General features: G+C 37.2%; 1 protein-coding gene across 1 annotated transcript in view; it reads left to right on the top strand.

Moving 5' to 3' along the window:
- The window catches only part of UBN2 (ubinuclein 2), a 56,839-nt gene that overhangs the window by 18,373 nt on the left and 15,103 nt on the right, over window positions 1-23,363 (top strand). The window contains exons 4-14 of the mRNA XM_042792093.1: window positions 4,202-4,339; window positions 5,549-5,661; window positions 6,667-7,165; window positions 11,408-11,478; window positions 12,211-12,340; window positions 13,637-13,755; window positions 14,408-14,521; window positions 15,843-15,986; window positions 19,351-19,401; window positions 20,756-20,798; window positions 21,457-22,995. Coding sequence (XP_042648027.1) covers window positions 4,202-4,339; window positions 5,549-5,661; window positions 6,667-7,165; window positions 11,408-11,478; window positions 12,211-12,340; window positions 13,637-13,755; window positions 14,408-14,521; window positions 15,843-15,986; window positions 19,351-19,401; window positions 20,756-20,798; window positions 21,457-22,995 — 2,961 coding nt within the window. The remainder of the gene's footprint in view (window positions 1-4,201; window positions 4,340-5,548; window positions 5,662-6,666; window positions 7,166-11,407; window positions 11,479-12,210; window positions 12,341-13,636; window positions 13,756-14,407; window positions 14,522-15,842; window positions 15,987-19,350; window positions 19,402-20,755; window positions 20,799-21,456; window positions 22,996-23,363) is intronic.

Raw genomic sequence — 23,363 nt, 5'->3', positions numbered from 1 at the left:
CCGGTATCTAATACAGAAGTGTTAAAAAGCCTTTTCACTTGTGTACTTTTATAGTATAGGCTGTTTGCTAGAAGGGAGCTGAATGAGGGGGATTGTGGTCAAAATATCTGATCATAACAGTAGACAATATAAGATAATGCTGTGTACTGTGGGTCTGGATTTCAGAACTAAATTGGTATAACCCATAAAATTTCACCTTTACTCTTGGTATAATAATGAAGTTGAAACTGGTTAACGTATTCTTAAAAAACCACTACATTATCTTTCACATCTAAACATTTAAGTAGGCTAATGGCACTAGAAACATAGTAATGTAGCTCAAGGATAATAGTTGTAAATAACCTACATACTGATCTGTTTTTAGAGGATCAGACAACATATCAGTCTTACCTGCAGAACGATTCCATAATCTTTCATGGGACAAATCTGTGTTCACAGGAGTCAATAATATACCAAGTCCTGTCTGTTTGTAGGTCAGATAATTTTAATTCTCCATCTTGGAATGTATAAGGAAGAGCAGAACATGGTAAAGGGCTTAAACCGTTTTCCTTAATAGGATCATTTCTGCTATTTCATATGGAGAAAAAGCTAGTGCAAAGCAAAAGTCTTGAAACCAATTCATCATAAGACTTAGAAGTTGTAAGATTCATGTTCCCTTTAACAGAGATTCCTGAAGAAACTTTAAAATTAAGTTTAATCTAGCTGTTGCCAATATCTTACACAATCATATTCAAATTTTCTGTTCAATTAGGGTGCTAGGAAATAGTAAGCTCACCTTGAAGGAGGGAGTACTAGGTACATTATGGTCTGTAGGCTTTAGTTTTAGGTAAGTTGAAAATGAAATGAAGCCTTGAGTTAAGATTTATAAGTTGTTCAGAAGGCTGAGGTAAAACCAAATTTTGGTAGGGAAAAGTAAACTCTCAAGGGTTAAGGAGAACAGAAGATCAAGAAGGTCTTCAAAAGTCCTGCTAAATTCTTAGTCCTCAGCAAAAGCTGTTGAAACCTTAGCTGTACGTTACACATCCACATCTTGCTGACCTTGTTTACCTGCTGACTGTTATGGGATAGCTAGTTCATCTGTATATTGAATGACTTCTGCCCTTCTGGTTGCCTTGTTTCTACGGATCTGTGCCACATAGATGTTGATCATTCTAATCAGCTGTTGTGATTTATGGCTTCCTCACTTATGGACTGTCTTTAATCCTTACTTTTTCTTGTGTGTTCTTCAGGACTTCCTTTACTGCTCTGCAACTAAGTCTTTCCTGTGTTTCCTATTACCTGTTCTTCCCTTCTTATGATAATGGTCCCAGCTTTGACTGTGTGTTTTTTCCTTCAAACTTGGCAACTACTGTATTCTTCTGTTTTGATCCCATACCCCAACCTAGCCAATTCAGTTCACACCCAGTTATCTCAAAAGGGAAATGCCTGATCGGTTTATTAAGCACTGTGGATAAGAATTTACTTTCTTTCCTTTCATCTTCCTTATACATAATGAAGCTGGTTCTGAGAGCTGTGGAAGAACATCAGATTTCTCTGAATTTCTTACCCAGCCTCCACTTTCAAGTTTACTTTGCACCTCCTACTTCGTGTGATCATCTTGGTCTCTTAAGATGAATGACAATTCCACAACTAGACCACTTCGCTTTCATTTTGTCCAATGAAGATTTTCCTGCTTTCTTGTGTTAGTCTCTCATATGTTCTTAGGGTATTTCATAGATCCTGTCAACACTTTTCCTTTCCCTTTCTGTCTTTTTGTACTGCATGTTGAGCCTTACATTCCAGAAAGATAAAAGTTGATGACTCATGGAAACTTCTAACTACTTATTCAGATCAAATCAACATAGTTCTCCAGTTCTGAGTGTTTCACCAACTTTCTTGTTGAAGTATACATTCACTGTTTCCCTCTTCTGGATAACTCTTCTTCCTGTCTTAATGCTTTCATTAGCCCAGACTTTTTGGTTCTTAAACCATTTTATCTTCAGTATATTTTGCATGGTGCGCAGGGTGGGAATGAAATAAGCTGATACTGACTTTCCGCTTCGCACTGTGGGTGTTCCCTTCGTGTTGGTGATCTCAAGTCTTCAGTTAATGCTGTGGCAGTTAAAACTGCCTACTAATTAATTAAGACTGTTGGATTCTGTCTTAACAGACATACAGTGGAAGGTCTGCTGGTTCAAACTTCAAAATAAGTTTCCTTCTCAAATATCTTGAATTCTTAATTGTTTGACTGTGCTACCAAACACTTACTGCTTGCAACTGTAACTCAAAATTGACTTTTTCCTCTGCCAGAGTGTGTACCTCTGAAGTGTCAAAATCCTACCATTTCTTTCAGAAGGGCAGAAATTGATTCTTAGTCATTGCACAGTTGGTATTCTTGTAAGACTTTCTAGGTCCTGTAAATGTTTCTTCCTTATCTTTGTTGGCAGGTGTCAGGCATTCTGTTTTTATACTTGCAGGCAGACTATAGCTTCCAGAATTATATTTGTTGCTTAAGTGCACCATCTTACAGTTTTCAGTATTTGAAAACTAAGACCAGTAGTCCGAATTTGGAGTAGTTAAAGACAACATTGTCCTTCTGCATAGTAGTAATGCCACTGCAAAGGCAACCACCCTTCTCTTGCAAACACTTCTGTGACTTGCTTTTCTGATACTTCTGCATAGAGATAGAGTTAATCTATTCATCCTCCCAGTCTTTTTGAGAGTTTGCTGCTAACAAGATATTTCCTAGAGCTTAACAGTTTCTGGTAGTAGCTGGGGGAGAATGTGATTCTGAGACTGTTGGCCATGAAATAATAGGATTATTGTCTTCCACTGTACTTAATATTGGCCACTTCCTATGTCTTTGGATTTCAATATTTTTGAGATACAGCTTTGTGATTCTATCTTGGAAATTCCTTCATAAATACTAAGTGCTTTTCAAAATAATGTGCATTTAAGAGTTTGAAACCTTTTATTGTTTTGAAACAGTCTAAACAGAGTGAGAATATATCTGACTTCCAATGAAACAAGTCCTGACATTGGTATTTGTATAAGAGGCAATGTCATATTCAACACCTAAAATTGGAAATAAGCTAACAGATACTGTGGCTAAATTTTATCATGTCTGGGATAGCATTTTTAACAAAAGAAAATTTCAGGTAACTTAGAAGTATGTTTTTGAGCAGGGCACTGTGATTAGAGTTGGTACTAAATGTAGCATGTGTTGGAAAGTCTGAACGTGTCAAGTACGTTGCAGAGATTGGTATTAATGAAAATTGCGGTAGTCTTAATGAAACAAAGCATATAATTTGAAGTTTTTATGCTTCATTTACAAAAACATCTCTACTATTTTCAGTCCTATTTCCTAGATATAACATCCAGTTCTGTAAAATTCTGTTATAGATTAGGCTTCCTCCATTGCAATATAGTGATTGTTCAGACTTATCTTTTTCAAAATTATGGAAGAAAAAGGTGTTGGAAATAACTGTAGCTATCACTAACATGTAACTTAAAGGGCCTGTGATAAGTGTATGACTAACAGAAGGCAATTTGAACCACATGTTGTCTCATAAAATTGAAGGGTATTCAATAGAAGTTTGAAACTTAAGATTTAAAATCAATAGAGGCAAGGTTTGGGTGTGGGTTTTTTTTTTTTTTTTTTTTTTTTACAAAATTTATTTTCAACCATTGACGTTGCTGGTATGCCTCTAAGTCTGTCATAGATGAAAACAAATAATTCACTGTGTGCCTGCCTGCTTCCTGGACAAAAACAACCAGTGACCAATCAAGTGTAGTTGCTCATAGGCAGGTGGTATATCATTGTTCATATGGTTTATGTATCTTGAGATGTAATGTCTAGCATAATGTAATATACTCTGAGACAGAGTATTGGAGGAAAAATAGTTTAAAAGTTTTGGTGCCTTTTTTTTACCTTGGTGTGGGAAATGTTTCACTTCCTTCAGAAAGCAATACTTTTAATGCTGTAATCCTGCCTTTTCTTCCAAAAAAAGGGCATTGTTTTGAAAGTACAAAGGTTATTCTGTGATATTAATGCTCTCTGTCTTGGCCAGTAAGCTTTCAATAATATTACTATGCTGTTTCTATTCTAGCAAGCTGTGCTGTGTACTTGTATGTAATTTTTCATGTAGAGGGACTGACAAGTGAACTACGTATTCATTTTATTAAGAAACGCTGATAAACTCATCTTCTTTTTCCTGCCCAGTATGATGAATTGGTTCCTGCATCCCTGACAACCAAATATGGAGGGTTTTATATTAACACTGGTACACTGCAGTTCCGCCAGGCATCTGACTCGGAGGATGAAGACTTTGCAGAAGACAAAAAGCATAGGCCACCTAAAGTGAGTGATCTTAATTATGCTTTTTATACAGAACTTATAGCTAGGTGGATACTAGGGAATACTTGATATACTTAATGGCTCAGATGAAGAGGCTGAAAGCAGAATGATGCACAGTATTATTTTACTGCATTATCTGTTTTGTTGTTCATGTACTGGAATTTGGAAGATAAGTCAGGATGTCTACAGGATGTCCAATCCTGTAAGACTAACCATTTGCTTAGGCGACTAACATGTTCTGTTCATCTGTCTTGAAGTGACAGATGATTCTGTGATTTTTATAATAATTTTATTATAGGAGAACTTAAATTCTCCAACACTGCTTTTATGGTTTTGCAGAAAGCTTGCATGATTTGAAATTGTTCCCAATATTCAAAATAACACTTAAAACAAAATATCTGTTAAAATAAACTCAGTGCATAAGAATAGCTATATTAACTATATTTAAAAGTATATATACAGTCTTTCCCAAGCAGTGTGCTGTTCTGTGTACTTTGACAAGTTATGATCAATGTGAAGATAATTGCTTACACATAACGTTCACAAATTCCATCCCATTCCAAGAACTTACTGCTTTCTGATGTCCTTTCCTGCTCTATAATACTTTAACATCATTTTAAGGTTCTTGTGTTGTATCTGACTGAGGTGGAGTTAACTTTATTCATAGCAGCCCTTATGGTGCTATGATTTGGATTTGTGACTGAAATAGTATTGATAACACACCAGAGCTTTGTGTATTGCTGAATAATGTTTGTACAGTGTGAAGGCTTTCTTTTTCCCCACAATGTACCAGTAGATGAGCTGGGGATCAGCATGAATGTGAGAGGGGGGAGACAGCTGATGTGAATTGGCCAAAAAGATACTCCATACTATGTAACTTCACACTCAGCAATGAAACTGTAGTAGCAGAAGAACGTGGGGAGATTCAATCTTCCAAGTTGCCCGTTGCTCATAGTGGCTGGACCTCAGTCTGCATGTGCCTTAAAGTACTTTTCTTACTGGAAACTGAATTCAGTAACTGTTTAAAAATGATTGAGACATGTCAGTAACTACAATTGCTGCTAGGAATCCAATGATGCTGTTTACCTTTATGCACATTGAGGTATTTTTCCTGGCTCTGAATTGGAAAATATAAGGAAAGCTAAATGTTGCTTCTTGTAAAATTCCCTTAGTGTGGAAGAATTATTGCCCTTTATTTGATCTATTTTCTAGATAGCAAAGCTAAAAGAAAGTGAAGATCGTGGAATGAAGAAGCGCAAGAGGAAAGATGAAGGGACAGAAAAGGAGAAGAAACCTCGGAAAATGAAAGTTCCTAAGCAGTTGGGGTATGTTTCCTTAGGTGAACCCTTCAGTTGTATGTAAGGTTTGGTTTCAAGGTTGTGGCATAGCAAGATTTATCACAGCTGTTTAGAATAGTTTATTTTTAAAGTATCATTAATAGCCAGTAGATTTGGGGTTTGGAATTTGTGTGGGGTTTTTGCATAAATAAGTCCTACAAACTAATTTCTTTGTCCCCCCCCCCAAATTTTGAATAAGGAATAATAAAGAAAAATTACAGAAAATAATTTTTGAGTCTATGAATAGCATTATCCATCACTGTTCTTCCCAAAGTCTTCCATAGCACAAAGCTTTATATCTTCTAATGAAAAATAATTTTCTTCCTAGTCCATGGTTTCTAATCTGGAAAACTTATAAACATAGCTTAATTATTCTACATGTTTCTTACTAACTTCATGTGTGTTTTCCTGAGTTCTGAGGCTAGCATAGAAGGATTAAGGTGATGGGGTTTTTATTTGGCTTCTAGAAAACTCAGAGTGAAAGTTGTCTAATTGTGAGTATTCAAGTAGGTGTTGAAAATTTATTGATAGTGTTTTTAATCAAGGTGATGAATTGGCAGAAAATGTGTTTAGATGTTGAGCCTGCATGTCACAATTCTTACCAACAAAGAACTTTTTTCATGTAGAAATTGTACCTAAACTTAAAGCAACCTGCCAACATTCAGGAGCCTGAAAGACAGGTTTTTTAGTAGCATAGATCAGCTATGAGTTTAATAACTGTGGTAACTTTTCCATAATTAAATCAAAGTAAAAAATAAATAACTTTTGCCTTAATGTGTACAAAACAATTAGCAAAACAAAATGATTGGAGAGCATGAAATCACATGACCAGCAAAGGTTTATGGTAGTTGATAGAGTAGTCTGAAGATGGAAACACAAAGTACTTGCTTTTTCTCCCTCATAATTTAATTGCACTAAACTCATAGAGTTTTGTTAGGTTACTAAGGCCTCAAAAGCCACATGCTTTCTAATGAAATATTATTTTCTCTACAGAGTAATGGCCTTAAATTCACACAAGTCTGAAAAGAAGAAAAAGAAACTGTATAAAGACTCACTCTCTCTGGCTGCCATGATCCGTAAATTTCAAAAGGAGAAGGAAGCCATGAGGAAGAAGGAATCTAGTCCAAAACCTCCAGTGACTGTTGCAACCTCTACCCCTAGTAAAATTCCTTCCTCCTCTCTCAGTGCAGGAAATGATATCTCTGACTTGAATCTTAGGATCAATGATCCTGTCCTCTCCATTTTTGGTAGCACAAATGAAGGTGAGCTCCTGCAAGAAGCTGAAAGTGCCCTGGAGATGCTGGGAGACATTGACTTTGACAAGTTGCTTGATGGCACTTCTGATGGCAGCCCGGTATCTGAACTGTCAGGAGAAAATGGCAATGTCACTCAGGCAACCTACACCTCTCAGGTCATGACACCCAAGCAGGTGCCTGCCCTCCCAGAAGGTCTGCCTGTGCTACTCGAAAAGCGCATTGGAGACCTTCGAACAGTAAGTACAAATTCACTGGTAAGGGATTGCATTCAAGAATTTGAGAGAACAAGGAAGAATAATTAGGGCCTAAGTTGTCATCCTTGAATTGAAGGCTGAAACTCTACAAAATGTAGAATTGATCTTAATGTCAGTCTTAATGGCTGTGTTAGATGAAAATGGGCACAGAGGTAATGCAGGTCACTTGTTAAAGCAGTGTTTGTTTCATGGTGGAAACAAGGTTTTCTAAATCTTCTGTGTACAGTAACTTGTAATATTTTGGGGTTTTCCATAGTGGAAATACTAGTGTTACTTTAACTTGAATTATTAATTAGTGAAATGGATGGGTGTTTTCTTACTTTGGAGGAGGAAACCTGAAAGAGGACTGTAGCTTACAAATCAGTGCCTTGAATTTTTGGCTTTGTAACATAAATGCTAACTTTCCAGTTTAAAACAACACAAACAGTAAAAAAACATAACCAGAAACCAACACCCAACTACAAAAAAAAAAAAAAAAAAAAAAAAAAAAACCAAAACCCATAAAACTGAATATTATCTTTTGGAAGGTTAGTATGGAGTCCAAACTCATAAAAAATATTAATGAAAAGTATTAAATCCACAGGTTACAAACATCTCAATAGCTTACTGAAAGGGATCAGAGCTACTAAGGCATTATATGCTTGTTTCAGTTGTGGATATTAGCTCAAATTGAGAATAAATTTCTTGTTTGATTGTCCAGATTCTGCTACTAAGCCTTTTCCTTACTCAGGGTAAGTTTCAAAAAAGCAGTTCAAGTTACTACCTTTTTGGAAAAAAACTAAAGAGTAGCAGAGCTTGCTTTGCTACAGGTTAGGGTAATGATAAAACATCTTACCTGTATGTAAATGTCTTACAGTGTTCTCTAGTTATTTTTAAATGTACTAATCTAAATACAGCCAAGGGGTTAATATTCCCTAAAGTGAAAGAGATTATTTTGTTTACCTTTGAATATTCAGGTTAATTTTGCTATGAATCTACAATAAGCTTCTAGCAAAACTGCAGAACTGCATTAGGCCAAAAGTCAGGAAGTGGTGGTGGCCTGCCCCAAGTTCATCTTGCCTCACTGTGTAACAGGCCCCACTCAGTTGGAAAAAAGTTTAAATTCAGTGGCTCTTGAAAAACCTAACTCTGTCTTCTGCCTCTGATGTCTTCTGGTTTGGTACTGGCTGAGCAGAGCAAGTCTAACCATACACTTAGGGAAAGACTAGATTGTGTGTTGACTTCAAAGACTGCAACTTCCTTACCTTCTGCAAATTGCAGTCAACTGGCACATTATCAGAGAGGGAGAACATCATCTAAAAAGCAGGAAAAAGGAAATGGGTCTTGTCAGATGCTTGCCAGGCTCACAGTTTTAGTGCTCTTTAGTTTAAAGAATGCTAAGAAGTTTATAAAGCTGTAGGAAGAAGCCTATGTTGCATGAATGGTGTATGATATATCTAGCTTTAAGAAGTAGATCTATTTAGAAAGCAAATGACTAAATGCAATAAAAACTTTCTGACTTCCTTTTGTGGATTAATGTCTTCTAGTTCCCTAAGTGGGCAATTCTGAACTACCATGACAGAGGACAGTATTGTACACAAGCAGGAAAGTAATAAAATGGCTTTTTTCTGTTGTGGTGGTAACTGTCAAGATAATCTGTCTGTAGGGGGAAAAAAAAAAAACAACTGCACAGGTCAGTGATAGTGATACAGTTTTTGAATCTGACAATGTTTCTATCTTCAAAAGCCAGCAACACTATCCAGTATGATAGTATAATGCTGAAATTGCCTTTTAAGGTCTACCAGGAACCTCAATGTCAAAGCTTATCTTTCCTTCCACTTTATATAAACCAGAAGATGATAATAATCCTTGTATTAATTATGCTTGAAGATACTAGATTTAAGATTTTCAAAGTTGTATTTTTGGTATCATATTACTTGTAAACTTCTATAACATATCTATTTTTTTTTTAGCAGGACAAATGCTTTAGTATTCTTAAACAGATAATAGCATCCCCTCAACAGCTGAATTTATGATAGAAAGTAGTGAGCAGAATGCAGTCCTTACAGGAACTTAAACTCTGGTATCAATGTTCATGACTGAAGTGTTAAAGCATTCAGATAATGGGCTACCTTATAGTTTCTGATAGAGTATCAGACTCCTGTTTTCCTGTGCAGTGTAGGGTTCACAATTCCAGAAAATACTTTTTTCAAACTTAAATGGGTCGGTTACAAAAAGCAAGAACAGTAAGTAATTCATAGTAATACAGGAATTTTGTCAAGCTAACACTTGCATTTGAGCAACCTGGTCTTGTGGAAGGTGTTGCTGCCCATGGCAGAGGGGTTGGAACTAGATGATCTTTAACCTTCCAACCCAGACCATTCTGTGATTCTATGTTATTACAAGTCATACTTCTTTTTTTTGAAGGCAGAATTAGATAATTTTAGTTTATTTCGGTATTCAACCCCATAACATGCTGGCTGCCTCTAATGTTTGTCAGTCACTATAATGATACCACACTTGCTTGCTTTTCTGCATGCATATCCTTTTCCAGCTCCTTTAGATGTTTGCTGTCTGGTCCCAGTGACAGAATGTAAGATGACAGTAAGCCTCTAAAAGTGTTTTGTTTTGGTTTTTTATGAATGCTAGAGAGATCATCCTGATTGTTTTAGAAGGGTGCAAGGAATTATCTTTCTCCTACAAGTTGTCATTGTTTGTCAAAACAAGAATCTAGGTGGTAAGAAGAAAGATAAGAGGTACAAAGATAAAGTAAAAACTTCTAATAAGAGAAAGTATGTATGAGAACAAGACTGTCTTTTTCCTGACCCCAAACACACTCAGGAAGAGACCAGACAAAAATACTAGAGATAAAGTCTAAAGATGGTGAGAATGCTGGATGCCACGAGAAAGAGGGCTAAAGTATTCCTCTAGCATACATAATCCCTTAGTATAAATTGCACTGAAAGATTGAGGTGGAAGGCTGGGAAGTTGTAACTAGGTGAGGCATGTAAGAGGTAGAAAAGAAGCCTTTCATAGATGGAGATGAGAAATGTGGTGATGCTCTTGCCTCTGCTTGACTTGTCAAGCAATTCTCCTCTTTTGAAACCAAACAGTTGCAGTAGAATGTTGCTGGTGGTGAGGTAATAAAACATCTCTACCACTTTCTTCAGGATTATTGAAAAGATTAATGTGATAAAATCAGTGATACAAGGAGATTTTAAATAGAATGATTGTTTGCCCTAGATCAAGGCGTTCTTATTTGTGCTAAGGGAGAAGCCACTGCCTGAGTATTCACACACCAGTCAGGGAGTCACAAGCACACCACCTGAGACATGAACTGTAGGATCAGAGTCCCTTTGCAGTGGGTGACTCCAGGGACCTGATGGGTGCCCCTTTCAATCCCTCATACACACACACACTTGGGCACTTCTTCCACCAGGTTCGACCGTTGGTTCCCCAAAAATAATCTATAATCAAAGCCTTCAAAATAAAAAACATAATTTATTTTCTATAGTGTACTAATGTAGACATCTTGAGCTGGGTGCCTTGGAGAGGGACCCCGAACACTAAAGCTCCTGGGCAGTTATACCCTTAGAACCAAGGTTCCCACCCCTCACATGATAGTCTGGTCCAATAGTAATATTTAGGTGTGGGGTCATCTTCTCTCATATTGGGTCCTTTTTCTTATCTCTAGGTGGGTTCTTTCACTTTCCTGTTTTTTAGGCTAGTGGTTACTGTGCCTTCTTTTCTTGGCTCAAACAAGTTCTGGGCTTTCTTAATCATCTTCCAATCAGAGAATAGGTCAACATCAAGCAAAAGCATTAAGCGAGCTATGAGTTCTGCTGTATCTTGAATGTACTACTTTTAAGCAGCTAAACAAAGTTCTTAAAGCCCTCCAAAACGTATTAACAGTCTCTATAGTTTATATACATTCCTGTGCTATTGTAGCCATGCAATCTTACCCATTATTACCATGCATTGTTTATGTCTTGTTCAGGTGTGGTCCACATGCTCATATAGCTCAGATTTGCCCCTTTCCATAGCAGAGTATAATAACAACAGTCCTCACCTTTTTTCTGAACAGCTGAGTATAGTTTTTTGGTTTTTGCCTTTTTTTTTTTTTTTTAAGTATTGCTGTTCTCTGGAAAATAAGAATGTGACATAGCTATAAAAGTAAAGATACAAGGGTGGTTGGGATAAAATGCTTTATGATGTTTTGGATGCTCTTTATTGCTGTATTTTCAGGCCGCCAAGATGTTTGATGAAGAAGGCAGGAAGAAGTTTTTCACGCAAGACATGAATAATATTCTGCTGGAGTAAGTGCTTATCTGTACAACCTTCCCTTTTTGGAAAGGGGTGAAAGGAAAAGTACAGAAGAGGAAATATTATTGAGGTTGTTCCAACAAAGCCCTTAAAAGTCAATGAAGGTAGATCAGTCTAAGCTAGTTATTAGCTAAAGAGATTTATATATGAATACAATTACTGTCATGATTATCTGTGTGTCTTTATTCAGTGTAAAGTGTTTTGCAGTGCCCTGTGTCCTTGACTTCATGTGTAAAATTCAACAAACTGCCATTATTTCTTCCTGTTTCCCACTTTCATAACTCAAAACACCTTCAGCTTTCATGAAGGAAAATGCCGGCTCTTTTTACTTTGTAATCCCTCAACTAAGGGTTTAATATAGAAGGTTCTGCGTTTTTATTCTAAGAAATAAAAAGTAGTATCTGGAAGACTGTGGCAATCAAAATTGTATCAAGATTGATGTGAAATGATGGGAGTAAATGAAATTTGAATGACAGTGTTCAGTGTTGCTGGAGAAGTATGTATATGAATGGCTTCTTGCCATTGATTAAGACTTCCTCCTTTTGTAAAAAAGTTTCTCTGAAAATGTCCCAAGCTGCTATTTTTAGTATCTTATTTTCTAGATTATTTTAGCTACTATTTTTCTAGAATGTGTTATGCATACAAAGCTTCCTTAGGTTTTTTTGTTCAGGTGTCATCTTCGTTTTGGAGTGCCTCACTGGTTGACTCTCTTGTTTATTTGTCAGTATTGAGCTACAGTTACAGGAGATAAATCCTGCCATCCGCAATGGAGTGTACTCTCACCTTGAGGCTTTTGTGCCGTGCAATAAGGACACACTGATAAAGCGTCTGAAGAAGTTACACCTCAATGTCCAGGTAATGACAGGGAGATGAGCTCCTGCATGTGTCAATTATGTAATAGCGATGAAGACAGAATGCAAGAGAGTAGAGCAACAGCCACACAGTCTCCAATAAAGCAAAATATTCTGGATCAGTTGCTAAATCAGCTTAAAAGCTTTTTTTTCCTGTACACCTGCTATTGTCACTACCTCAGGAAAAAATTTAAGTATTTGAGAGTTAAGTGCTTTCATCTTGAAAGCTGGTTACAGGGTACTATCAAACTAGCAGAACTAGAGAGCCACAGTAATCATGGTCATGACAGGCTAAAATGAAATCACTATTGCATTCACTTTTTTTGTCAAGAAAAATGAAAGCATAATAGATGACCCAGCCTGGACTGTTTGTGCAAATTTGCCTTTGGCTAGGTCTTATAAATACTTTGTCATTTGCAGTTGCTTTTTTTTTTCTTAAAGAATATGTTTTCCTGTTGAATAAAAGTCATCTGTGATCTGAGGTATCCTGACCTGCTTCTTTAGATGAAATCCAAGATTAAATCTTTCAGAAGATCTGAAGATCATGGATGCAGAAATCTTGGAACTTGCTAAGAAGGCAAACAGATTCATATGCTATTTCTAAGTAGTGAGATGTAGTAGCACATAGTATTCTAGTTCTTCTCAATAAACAGTTATGATGAAGAATATAAAGTCAGAAGATATAGGAAGAAAATGTCAAACGTGTAGGGAAGTGTATAGTATATTACTTTAACATTTGAATGTGGTAATATTTGGTAATATTTGGAGACAATTCTGAATACATAGCCCTTGCATTTGAGGTACATAAATTACATATAGTAATAATCTAATACTCAGATAATCTAACACATATTTTGTTTATTACCTAGGATGTTTTTATACCACAGAGTGTTTGGAGGCTCAATTAATTGGATACTTATTTGCAAGTGTTGAGATACTGACCTGTCAAGTCATCTTGCTTTTTCTCTTAAGCTTTCCTTCCTTTCCCTATTTTGATTAAAAAGCATTATTTAATGAGATCATGCCATAACGCTTTGGGCTGTTCATGATATGTTTCCTTGTGACTATCTTTCATTGTTTCTGGTCTCAACAATTATGAGTTGTATGAGAAATTTCAATTTTGTGCGTTTCTATAATGCTGTTGCACCTAACATGCCACATAGGAAATTGCTGTTGCGGTCAATAATTAGTATTGGGAATACTGCCTCAGGAGGGAGCAGGAAATAATTTTTGTGAAACCATCTGAAACATTCTTTACATTGCATCTAATAGGACTGCTTCGGTGTTTCTCTCTTCGCAGGATGACCGCTTGAGAGAACCACTTCAAAAGCTGAAACTGGCTGTCAGTAATGTCATGCCTGAACAGTTATGCAAGTATCAAGAGGACTGTCAGGCTCGCAATCAAGCCAAGAATGCCAAGTAGGTATTTCTGGAGTCTGTGCATGCCCATTCTAGAGTCCAGCTGGAAGTCTGTCTCCATGTTGTTCCTTCCCTGAGCTCAGCAAAGTACTCGGCTTCAGTTTACAGGTGTCTAAGATTTGAATTGTACCAAATACTTAGTTCTGTGTAAGTGATGTTATCATCTGACTCTAGAAAGAAATTCCATTTACTGAATGAAACCGGTCTTGAGAGAAAGAAATTCTAAACTGAGAAGGATACTGGAGATTCTCAAAATGCTAGATCAATGGAAGAGGATGGTGTGTTCAGGTTATCAGGTTGATATATTTTTGTCCTTGTTCATTGTAATTCTTTCCCTCCTAGTTAACTAATTTTAGACTTGGAGAAGCATTAATAGATTGATAAGCATCCTGCCATTTCCCAGTAGGTGTGCTACATGAAACTTACAGCCAGCATCCTTGATAGCATCCATACAGTGTGTCCTCTTCACTCCTTTCTGAGGACCATGAAGTGGCGGGGGGAGGAAGATGAATTATTTACCCTTTCAGGAAGGATATAATGAGAATCTGAAGATAGGTCCTTTTTTTTCCTAACACGTAAAATGACACTTGTTTCTCTAAGAAACATTTTTTTCTGTGTATACCTATAAACAAACCAGTTGTTCTAACCATAGGTTGCAAGCAGAAGATGAAAGAGAGAAAAATGGATCGGAGGAAGATGATGATGAGAAACCTGGAAAGAGGGTTGTGGGACCCAGAAAGAAGTTTCACTGGGATGACACAGTGAGGTGAGACAAAACTACCTGTTTCACCAAGAATTTCCTCTGACTTCATAAAGGGATCATCAAGGGGATGTTATTACTTGGTACTGTTCAATAAATAATTGTTCTCAGAAGTTTTACAGAGTGGGGCTAAACAGGCAAGCTAGACCGCTGTAGTGGAAAAACACCTTTTTCTTTTACTTGAAAGGCAAGATCATCCTATGTCCAACCCTTTTTTCACTGCTTGCTTATCTGCTTTACCCAAATACATGAGAACTTTCCTGATCCTAGGACTCGGAGCCTGTTTAAGTGAAGAACAGCAGTGGAAGCAGAGTTATACCTGCTTCCCACCATTCTAAGAATAGATCACAAAACACTGTCAGTGGTAGAGATTTCTGCCACAGTAGGGCAGACCACCAAAATTGCTGAAGCTGGTTTGGCAAGCCTTCCAGTCCTTGGGCAAGCCAGCATCCAGAATGCCTGAATCTTAACCTCTCCCGTCCCCTCTGAATGCAAATTCTATGTTATCCCTCAAAACCAACGAATATTCTTATCTGAAATAATGAATTCTCACTTCTCTCTTTCCTAGAATACAGTTTACTGAAAGCTGAGTTTACTATTATTCAAATAATCTAGATTGGATTTTAAGCAAGCAGATCCTTCTAAACTAGTAATTTCCCATGCAACACAAGCTAATTTTAGTACAAGTATACATATTATTAATAAGGCCTGGTGGACTTCTCGTGTTGAGTCTTTTTAGTATGTTAAGACAGCAGGAAAGCAAGTGTCATGGAATATATACAACCAGTATAGCTTGGACTGACCTGGAGGGAGCCATACTTAAAGGAGAGATATTTAAATCTCTAGCTTTTTTTCATTCAGGAGTCTCTGAAAGGCCAATGTTACTTAACTGCGTGCACTTCATGTTTTTACAGACCCTAAAAGACAGGATCCCTATCAGAAAGAATCTTCTGTTGAAATATTCAGTGAAGAATGCATTTCACTTGCTTTCAGACATTCTTCATCTTAAATGAGAAAGAGGTCACTGTGAGCAGTTAGAGGAGATGTTTCAGCTGTGAGGAAACCACAAAGAAAATGTAAAACCCAATTACAAAATTATAGTAAAGACTAAAAAAAAGACCCATACGGTCCATTGGAAATGGAGAAGTAACAGTATCAGAATATATCAGTTGTAGTGGCAAACTTCCAAAAAAATGCAGTTGGAACTGAGCTGTTCCTGCAACTGGGAATGGGCAGCAGCTGTACAGCATCAGTGCTTCCATATATCAGCCTTTTTCTGCAGAGCTTTTGAAAGGATTGTTTCTTTCAATATATTATGTTTATGCAGGTCTCTGTTGTGTAATCTTGTCAAGATCAAGCTGGGATGCTATGAGCTAGAGCCAAATAGAAGTCAGTCTGCTGAAGATTACCTCAAAACCTTTATGGAAACAGAAGTGAAACCACTTTGGCCTAAAGGCTGGATGCAGGCAAGGTAAGACACCTGCTTTATATATCTTTTCATTTTGCTGTTAACTACTCACTGGATCTTACTTATTGTCATACATTTGACTCAACCATGTACTATTAATATTGGTTAAAACTTCAAAATATGTCAGTGGAACTGAGATATTCTAGAATAGTGAGTATTTTTCAGAAATTAATTTTTTATCTTGTTTGCAAGCCTGAGAGCTAAAACCCCACTGTTTTCCTTGGAGAACTATTTGCTTTTGTCGTGTGCTGGGGAGGGAATTTATTAAAGTTCATAACACAGTGCATGATACTTCATTTGAGCAGAGGTATGAGGCAGAGGTAACTGCTTGGGAAGTTTTTTGTAGTATAGAAAGTGGTAGTGATATAGAAAGGAGTTTTGCCTGTGTTGTAAGCAGTCTGATAATGCAGTGTGACATAAACTTCAAAGTTACAAGCTGGAATTTCAAACCAGAGTTCACAAGACATTAAGGTTTGTGCTATTTATTTCTTGTATGCAGTTGGGATGCTCTGCTGCAGTTAAAAATACACCAGTTTCTTAATGGAAACTTACAATTGCTTCTTCCTGACTGAAGAGAAGCAGCCACACAAAGGGAAAAAAAATGAGAGCACTAGTAATCATTGTGAAATGCAAATTTGACAAAGTTTTTAAACACTTTGAAGTGGGAGAAGCAAATGTAGATGACCTGAGCTCTTTCCCTCTGTAGCACCCATTGCAAAAGACTATTTCCCATCAAATCTTGACCAAACTGTAAAAACTAAATGATACAACAATACTAGTCAGCTTGATGAAGAATACCTTGATTGTGTAGATTAGTCAAATCTGTATCAAGCTGTAAAAATAACTGTACTGAAGTATTTCCATAGTCAGTGTAGAAAATAAGAGTGTAATAAGCTGCTTGTGAAGTAATAATGAAAGGAACAAATAGTTTTACACTTCTTGGCACACAGCTGACTTCTTACTGTATAGACCCTTGAACAGAAATTACACTGATGAGTGAGATGTTACCTCTTAAAAGATTTAATTGAAGTAAACAAGACAAGGAATCCCAGTTTAGTTTAAGAACAGATATGGGAGATCACTGATAGCAGTGAAATAGTCAAGTGATAGTGTGAGGTCATCCAAAGTGAAGCATGTTAAAACTTTGTATTTGAAAGCCATATAACATTTATGGTTCTCTCCTTCCATGTAAGTGTGCTGAAAATTTCCAGAACCTTTAAGCTGTCCATAAAAGTGGTTTCAACAAAAAAAAGACCAAAAAACAAAAACCACCAAACAATCTCAAAAGAAACAAAACCCCCCCAAAAAGTGTTTTTCAAGTGAGGAGTTACATAAATTGGAAAAAAAAATTAGGCATTTATTGTTAAAAATGGCCTACTGGCTATGTACATCACAAGGAATTCTTACTAATCAGAGTAGGTCTGTAGTACCACAACTTTGTGCGTTTAGCCCAGAGGAAAAATTTCTTACTCTTTCAAAGTTAACTCTACTTAATATTCCTCATAGCTTAGTATGGAAGCATGAGATGGGGTATTGATCATAACTTTAAATTGCACCTCATTCATTTGTCCATGTGTATCACAGCTACCTTTGTCATATTAATTTTCTGTGTGCATAAACTTCCATGTTCTGCCTCAGGAGATTGCTTTATTAATATTCATGGATTTAAAGAAATAACTTTTTGTCCTGAAGAATCCCAAAGCCTTTTCAAATAATGTAATGTATTTTTTGCAACTGGGTTGCATGTTAATTCCATGTGTGTCTGAAAAAAGCCTGCAACCTAATATGTGTATGTCAAAAAAGAAATGTAAGGATCAAGAAGTGGTTTCCTTTAATTCCAGGAGTTTCATCATCTTAGGAGGTGCAAAGTAGGCTTGTGGTGCATTTATTTTCCACAGGTCAAACAACATGCTTGACTTGAAGTCATGATCAGAGAGAAACAATCTCATACTGATCTCTGTCATCAATTTTTCCATCTAAATATATATATGCAATGGAGGGATTATTTTCAAGCATGTTCTTGCTTTGGAACATACACTGCACTTTGCTTTCTTTGTACTATATCTTTGACTTTTGTTCCTGTAGTAGTTACACTTTGGTGTTCAACCTTTTAAGGGTGATACTAAAAATTGCAGGGTCCTGGGATTAATTTTGAATTTTCATTTCCAAATGAAAAAGATTAAGGAATAGACAAGGCACCAGGAAGGGGGTGAAGAGGGAAATATTCTGGAGAAGCTGGGTAGGTCAGAAAGTGACACACTGAACCTCTAATGAGGAATGTTCCTTTTGCTCCATGATGTTCTTAATAGGCATTCAGTAGCCTCTGATGGGGAGAAATGTAATACAGATTTGGGGGTTAGTATGGTAAAGAAAACATGGAAATGAAGCTGAAAGTGGAATCTGAGACATAAGGTATTAGAACTGTAGCGAGAGGATGTCAATGTTTTCTTAGCAGATTACATGAGATTTGTGGATACTTGGATTTTTCATAACTATTTCAGCTCTACAGAATGCGTTATCAGTGGTGAAGAGCTCTAGTTTAGACAGCTGTTCATGTTGTGGTCAGTGTTAGTGTGATGGCAGTGGTGTAGGAAAATCCCATCTCTTCTAGTTTGCCTACCTGGAAACAGGGAAGAGGAACTGCATTTGGGTAGCAAGCTGTAGGATAGGTACAGGTCAAGAATAATTTTCATTTCCCGCTTGTCAGCCCAGGAGTTGATAGCATGGAAATAAAAGCATGTGAAGTGTTGAGATTTGTCATACAAACTCTTTCCACTCATTGGCTGTCTAGTAAAGTGTATGTGTAAGTCTGTTGTAGTTGAAGTCACAGAAATGGTACACAGCAGCCTGTACAAAATACTGAAGAAAATTAGAAACCAGCTTGACTACTGTATTCTGACTTTCTTTGTTTCAAAAACCCAAACCAAACCAACCACAACAGACTAACCACAAAACCCAAACCTGTGATCATTGTGTGGACTCACAGTGTGAAGAGTTTACAATAATCCTTAATAATCCTTAATCTGTTATTTAAAGTATTTTGTTAGCCTTTGAGGAGAGAGAATTCTAAAGATATATCTTCTGACCAGCTGAAAGAGGTAATAAGCCGTTAAATTGACTTCTGTTTGGCCATTGACTGAGATATTTTAAGTGTAAAATTTAAATATAGTATTTTTATCATTCTTCTGTTGATTCTGCTGTCTGAAATGACATCATGATAGTTATACAGACAGACTACCTACTAGCTGCTTTGGGGACAGATAATCAAAGGGTTCTTCTGAAAATTCAAGGATATTTGTGTATTTGGTGGTCAAATACTGATTGTCCTTGTAGAATCACCTTATTTCTTTTCTTGTCACTCTTTTAGGATGCTTTTTAAAGAAAGCCGAAGTGTTCACAATCACCTCACTTCTGCTCCGTGAGTATAATATTGACAACTTTAAATTGTTCAAGAATTATTTTTTCCCATCTTCATGCTACCTTTTTTGGATGGAGGGGAGGACAGGGAGATATTTTGGGATTTATTTGAAGAGACTTACAGTGGTTTTGGTTTTGTTTTTTAATGCTTTAATTTATACATATAATTGTAATGTTCTTGTGGCATTATATTTTAACTCAGTTATGAAGTGGCTAGGTAACTCAAATGGATATTCATTCTTGGATTAATGCCTTTTACTCAGAGTATTTCAAAGCACTATACACTGCCTAAATTTTGCTATGCAGCATATTAAATTGAACTCGGACTGCAGTACTTATTGCTCTTTTCTTTTCCTCATAAATATCACTAACCACAGAGGGCTTAGCAGAATTTTCTCTTCTTGATTTTCAGACAATGCTATGTCCCTCTTGGGAGCTGCTTGCATTCAGCCAGAATTCAAATAAAACAATTATGATTTTGAATAACACCCAAATCACGATGTTTATGATAAATATGATAAACATATATTTTACTATATAATAGCAAAACTGAGTCATGGTCTACCTACAGTAAGATCTTTTTTTAACCAGGCGTATTCCGAGTTTCTTAGGAAAGGAGTATAAATGACTTATAAGATGTATATCTGTTGAATGTCTTGAAGAAATACAAATGAGAAAAGGTGTGACATGCTTAACTTCCAAGGTAAAGGTGATGACTACTAATCCTTAATGCTGCCCTTGCTCACATAACTGCAGTTGGAGCTATGGTGTTCAATTACACTGCAAAAGAACCTGGAAGCTTGCTAAGTAGCTTCTTAACAGAAGTTAACTTTCACAGCTGATATCAAAACACTTTTGGAGGAAAAAAAAAAAAGGCAACAGTTCATGTGGTTTGAAACATAAATGAGAATATGAACTATATTCCTCAGTGACAAAGACATCGCTGTGAAGTGAAATTATGTAACTATTACAGGTGGTCAGTTTAGACAAGAACTCTGCTAAGTAGACAAACTCTTAAGATTGTCAGAGGCTGAAATGACATGATGTTTTACAGTTTCTCTAAATTGGAAAAGTAAAAAAAAGCTCTCCGATCTATATTGGGTTATATCAGCAATTAGTGAAGTTTGCATCTAATTTATGTAGACATACATTGACAAGAAAATGAGTGAAAATTGTGCTTGTTTCCACACCGCTTCCCCCCATTTTAACCTGTTTTGTATTTGAAAGATGTTTTATTATTAAACCTGGACTCCAATAGTCATCCTCCTAGTTTATTGGGATATAATCAAGGTAACTTAAAACAAAAATTATTTGCCTTTCTTTGTCTTCTGATATGTGTGTATCCTCTGTTTTAGGGCAAAGAAGAAGGTGATTCTGGCCCCTAAACCCAAAGTGAAGGTAAATGCCTATTTAGATATCTGAATTTTATATGACCATTTGATACAACCTGTTTCTTGCCTCTGATCCAGAAAAATTCTGGTAGAACAGTTCCATCAGGAAATGCTGTATTGACTTGGTGGTGTATTATTTTAAATAGTACAAAAGACTTCTGTATAGCTTCATAACTTTAAGCTATATTCTTTTTTTGAAAATTGAGTACAAAGAGGTACTAGTTCCAGTAAATTTCACTTTTTTTTAATGTGTGCTTTGTGTTCAGCTTGTATTAAATTTGGCAACACTGGGAAAAAATGTGTGGTTGGGAGTAGGTTAATAGAGGTTCTAGTTAAACACGACTAGGTGTTGTCTTAGTTCAGTAGCAATATTACCTAGCAATCAGATTAGCTACCCTGTTCTTAACAGCATTGATTATTCTTAACCGGGGCACGTTTAGTTATGTGGAGCAACAGCACTAGGTTTTTAAATACTGAATGCAAATACTGAATTAGCACACAGGATTCCCAACACCTAGACACCATGGGTATCTCAGCATGAAAACTTCAATAGTAGATGTTAAGTTCATCTGAATTTACAGAATAATAGTATTACTCTAAAGAAGGCTTTAGATCTACTCCAGAAGGGCTACTAAACCTGTCTTTTCTTACCTCTTCATTCTCAGGACTCCAGTCCAAAGAAAGAACAGAAAACCTGTATGTCTTCAGTCAATTCCAGTTGTGCTACTGTACTGAGTTCCAGCACACCTGTCTGCACCCCAGCCAGCTCTAGCTGCACACCAGCTCCAGAGACGATCTGCTTGGATGATTCACTGGATGAAGATCTCTCTTTCCACCCACCCTCACTGGACTCTATTTCTGATGCTCTGGCAGTTATCAATAATGGTGCCAAGGGATCACCTCTTGGGTCCACCATAGACACACCAACACCCAGACCTCGCCCCGGGCTGAGGGAAGAGAAACTAGCAAGCATTATGAGTAAGTTGCCCCTGGCAACTTCAAAGAAAGTAGAGCCCACTCAAACACCCCATTCATCAAGTCTTATTGCTGGTCACACAGGGCCAGTACCAAAGAAACCCCAGGACCTAGTTCACACTGGTATCTCTTCAGGCCTTATTGCTGGATCTTCAATTCAAAATCCTAAGGTTTCCTTAGAGCCTTTGCCAGCCAAACTACTTCAGCAAGGACTACAGAGGTCAAGCCAGATCCAAGCTGCTTCCTCCTCTTCACAGACTCATGTTTCTTCCTCTAAGACCCAAGCAGCTATTTCCACCTCCTCTCAAAGAACCAAGGATGCTAATATCTTGGTATCATCTTCTGAGGCTCAAGGTGGTTCTTCCTCAACATCACAAGTGACAAAGGTGCACCAGCATTCAGCTGTACAGCAGAAATACGTATCTCCTTTACAAGCAACTATTAGTAAATCACAGACCAATCCAGTGGTGAAATTGAGTAGTAATCCCAAACTGTCTTGCTCATCACCAGTCATCAAGGCTCAAGATAAGTCTGTAGTATATCGCCTGCCTTTGTCTAATCCCTCATCTGGAAGTGGCTCTCAAGTGTCTCACCCACTGGTTTCTCGGACAACATCCAGCACCTCTACCTCTAGTAACTATTTAGCCAAGGCTATGGTGTCACAAGTTTCTTCCCAGGGTTTCAAGCCTCCCTTCTCCATGGCTGCCTCTCCCAAACCTGCTGCCTCTCCTAAGCCCACTGCATCTAAGCCCTCTGTGACACCCAAGCCCAATGCATCACCTAAATTTTCATCCAAGTCCACCTCATCCCCCAGGCCTGCAACAACACCCAGTTCTTCCAGTTCAAGTGCACTAGTTTCCCAGAGTAGTCACTCCAGCAACAACCCCCATCATAAACAGACCAGTGGTGTAAATATCAGCAGGCAGTCTCCCACAATGAATTTGCTGCCCTCTAATCGCACCTCAGGCCTTCAGCCTGCAAAGAACCCTCAGGCTTCTTCAAAATTGCCCAACTCTTCTCCTTCTGGAACTGTTGGTAAAAATAATTTGGGTGGAGTTGGAATGAATGTACCTGCCAGCAGAGGCAGTAACCTTAACTCAAGTGGAGCTAGTAGGACTAGTCTGTCTGGGGGAGCAGGAAGTGGAACACAGGGTGCTACTAAACAATTGTCAACTCCACACAGACCATCTTCTGCCTCAGGGTCTCCAGTTGTAGCAGCCAGTGTGCAGGTACGCATCTCATGAGTTTACGTTGCAACCATACCTTAATATTTATCACATTATTTTGTAAACATTCTTTCTTTGCAATATCTTGATTTGAAAATATGTTATAAATGTAACGTTCATACTAAGCATATATGCTAATACTAATCAAGATTTCTCACTAGTGAATAGGTATTTCCACCTGATGTAAAATGCAAGGATCAGTGTGGAACGAATCCTCACTGTAAAATGTTGGTTGGTCTATACTGTGGGACAGAATTCACTTTTATTTCCTATTTTTTTAACAGCATTAGAAAAGGTAAGCTCTTTGTGGCCATATTTCAGGGGATGTGGTATTTTCTTGCATTATTGGATTTGTGTGTTCTTGCATATTT

This window comes from Tyto alba, unplaced genomic scaffold (assembly GCF_018691265.1).
Source record: "Tyto alba isolate M040663 unplaced genomic scaffold, T.alba_DEE_v4.0 Super-Scaffold_2, whole genome shotgun sequence".
Classification (NCBI taxonomy): domain Eukaryota; kingdom Metazoa; phylum Chordata; class Aves; order Strigiformes; family Tytonidae; genus Tyto; species Tyto alba.
Note: the sequence above shows the minus strand (reverse complement) of the source record. Positions and strands in the feature narration are given on the sequence as shown.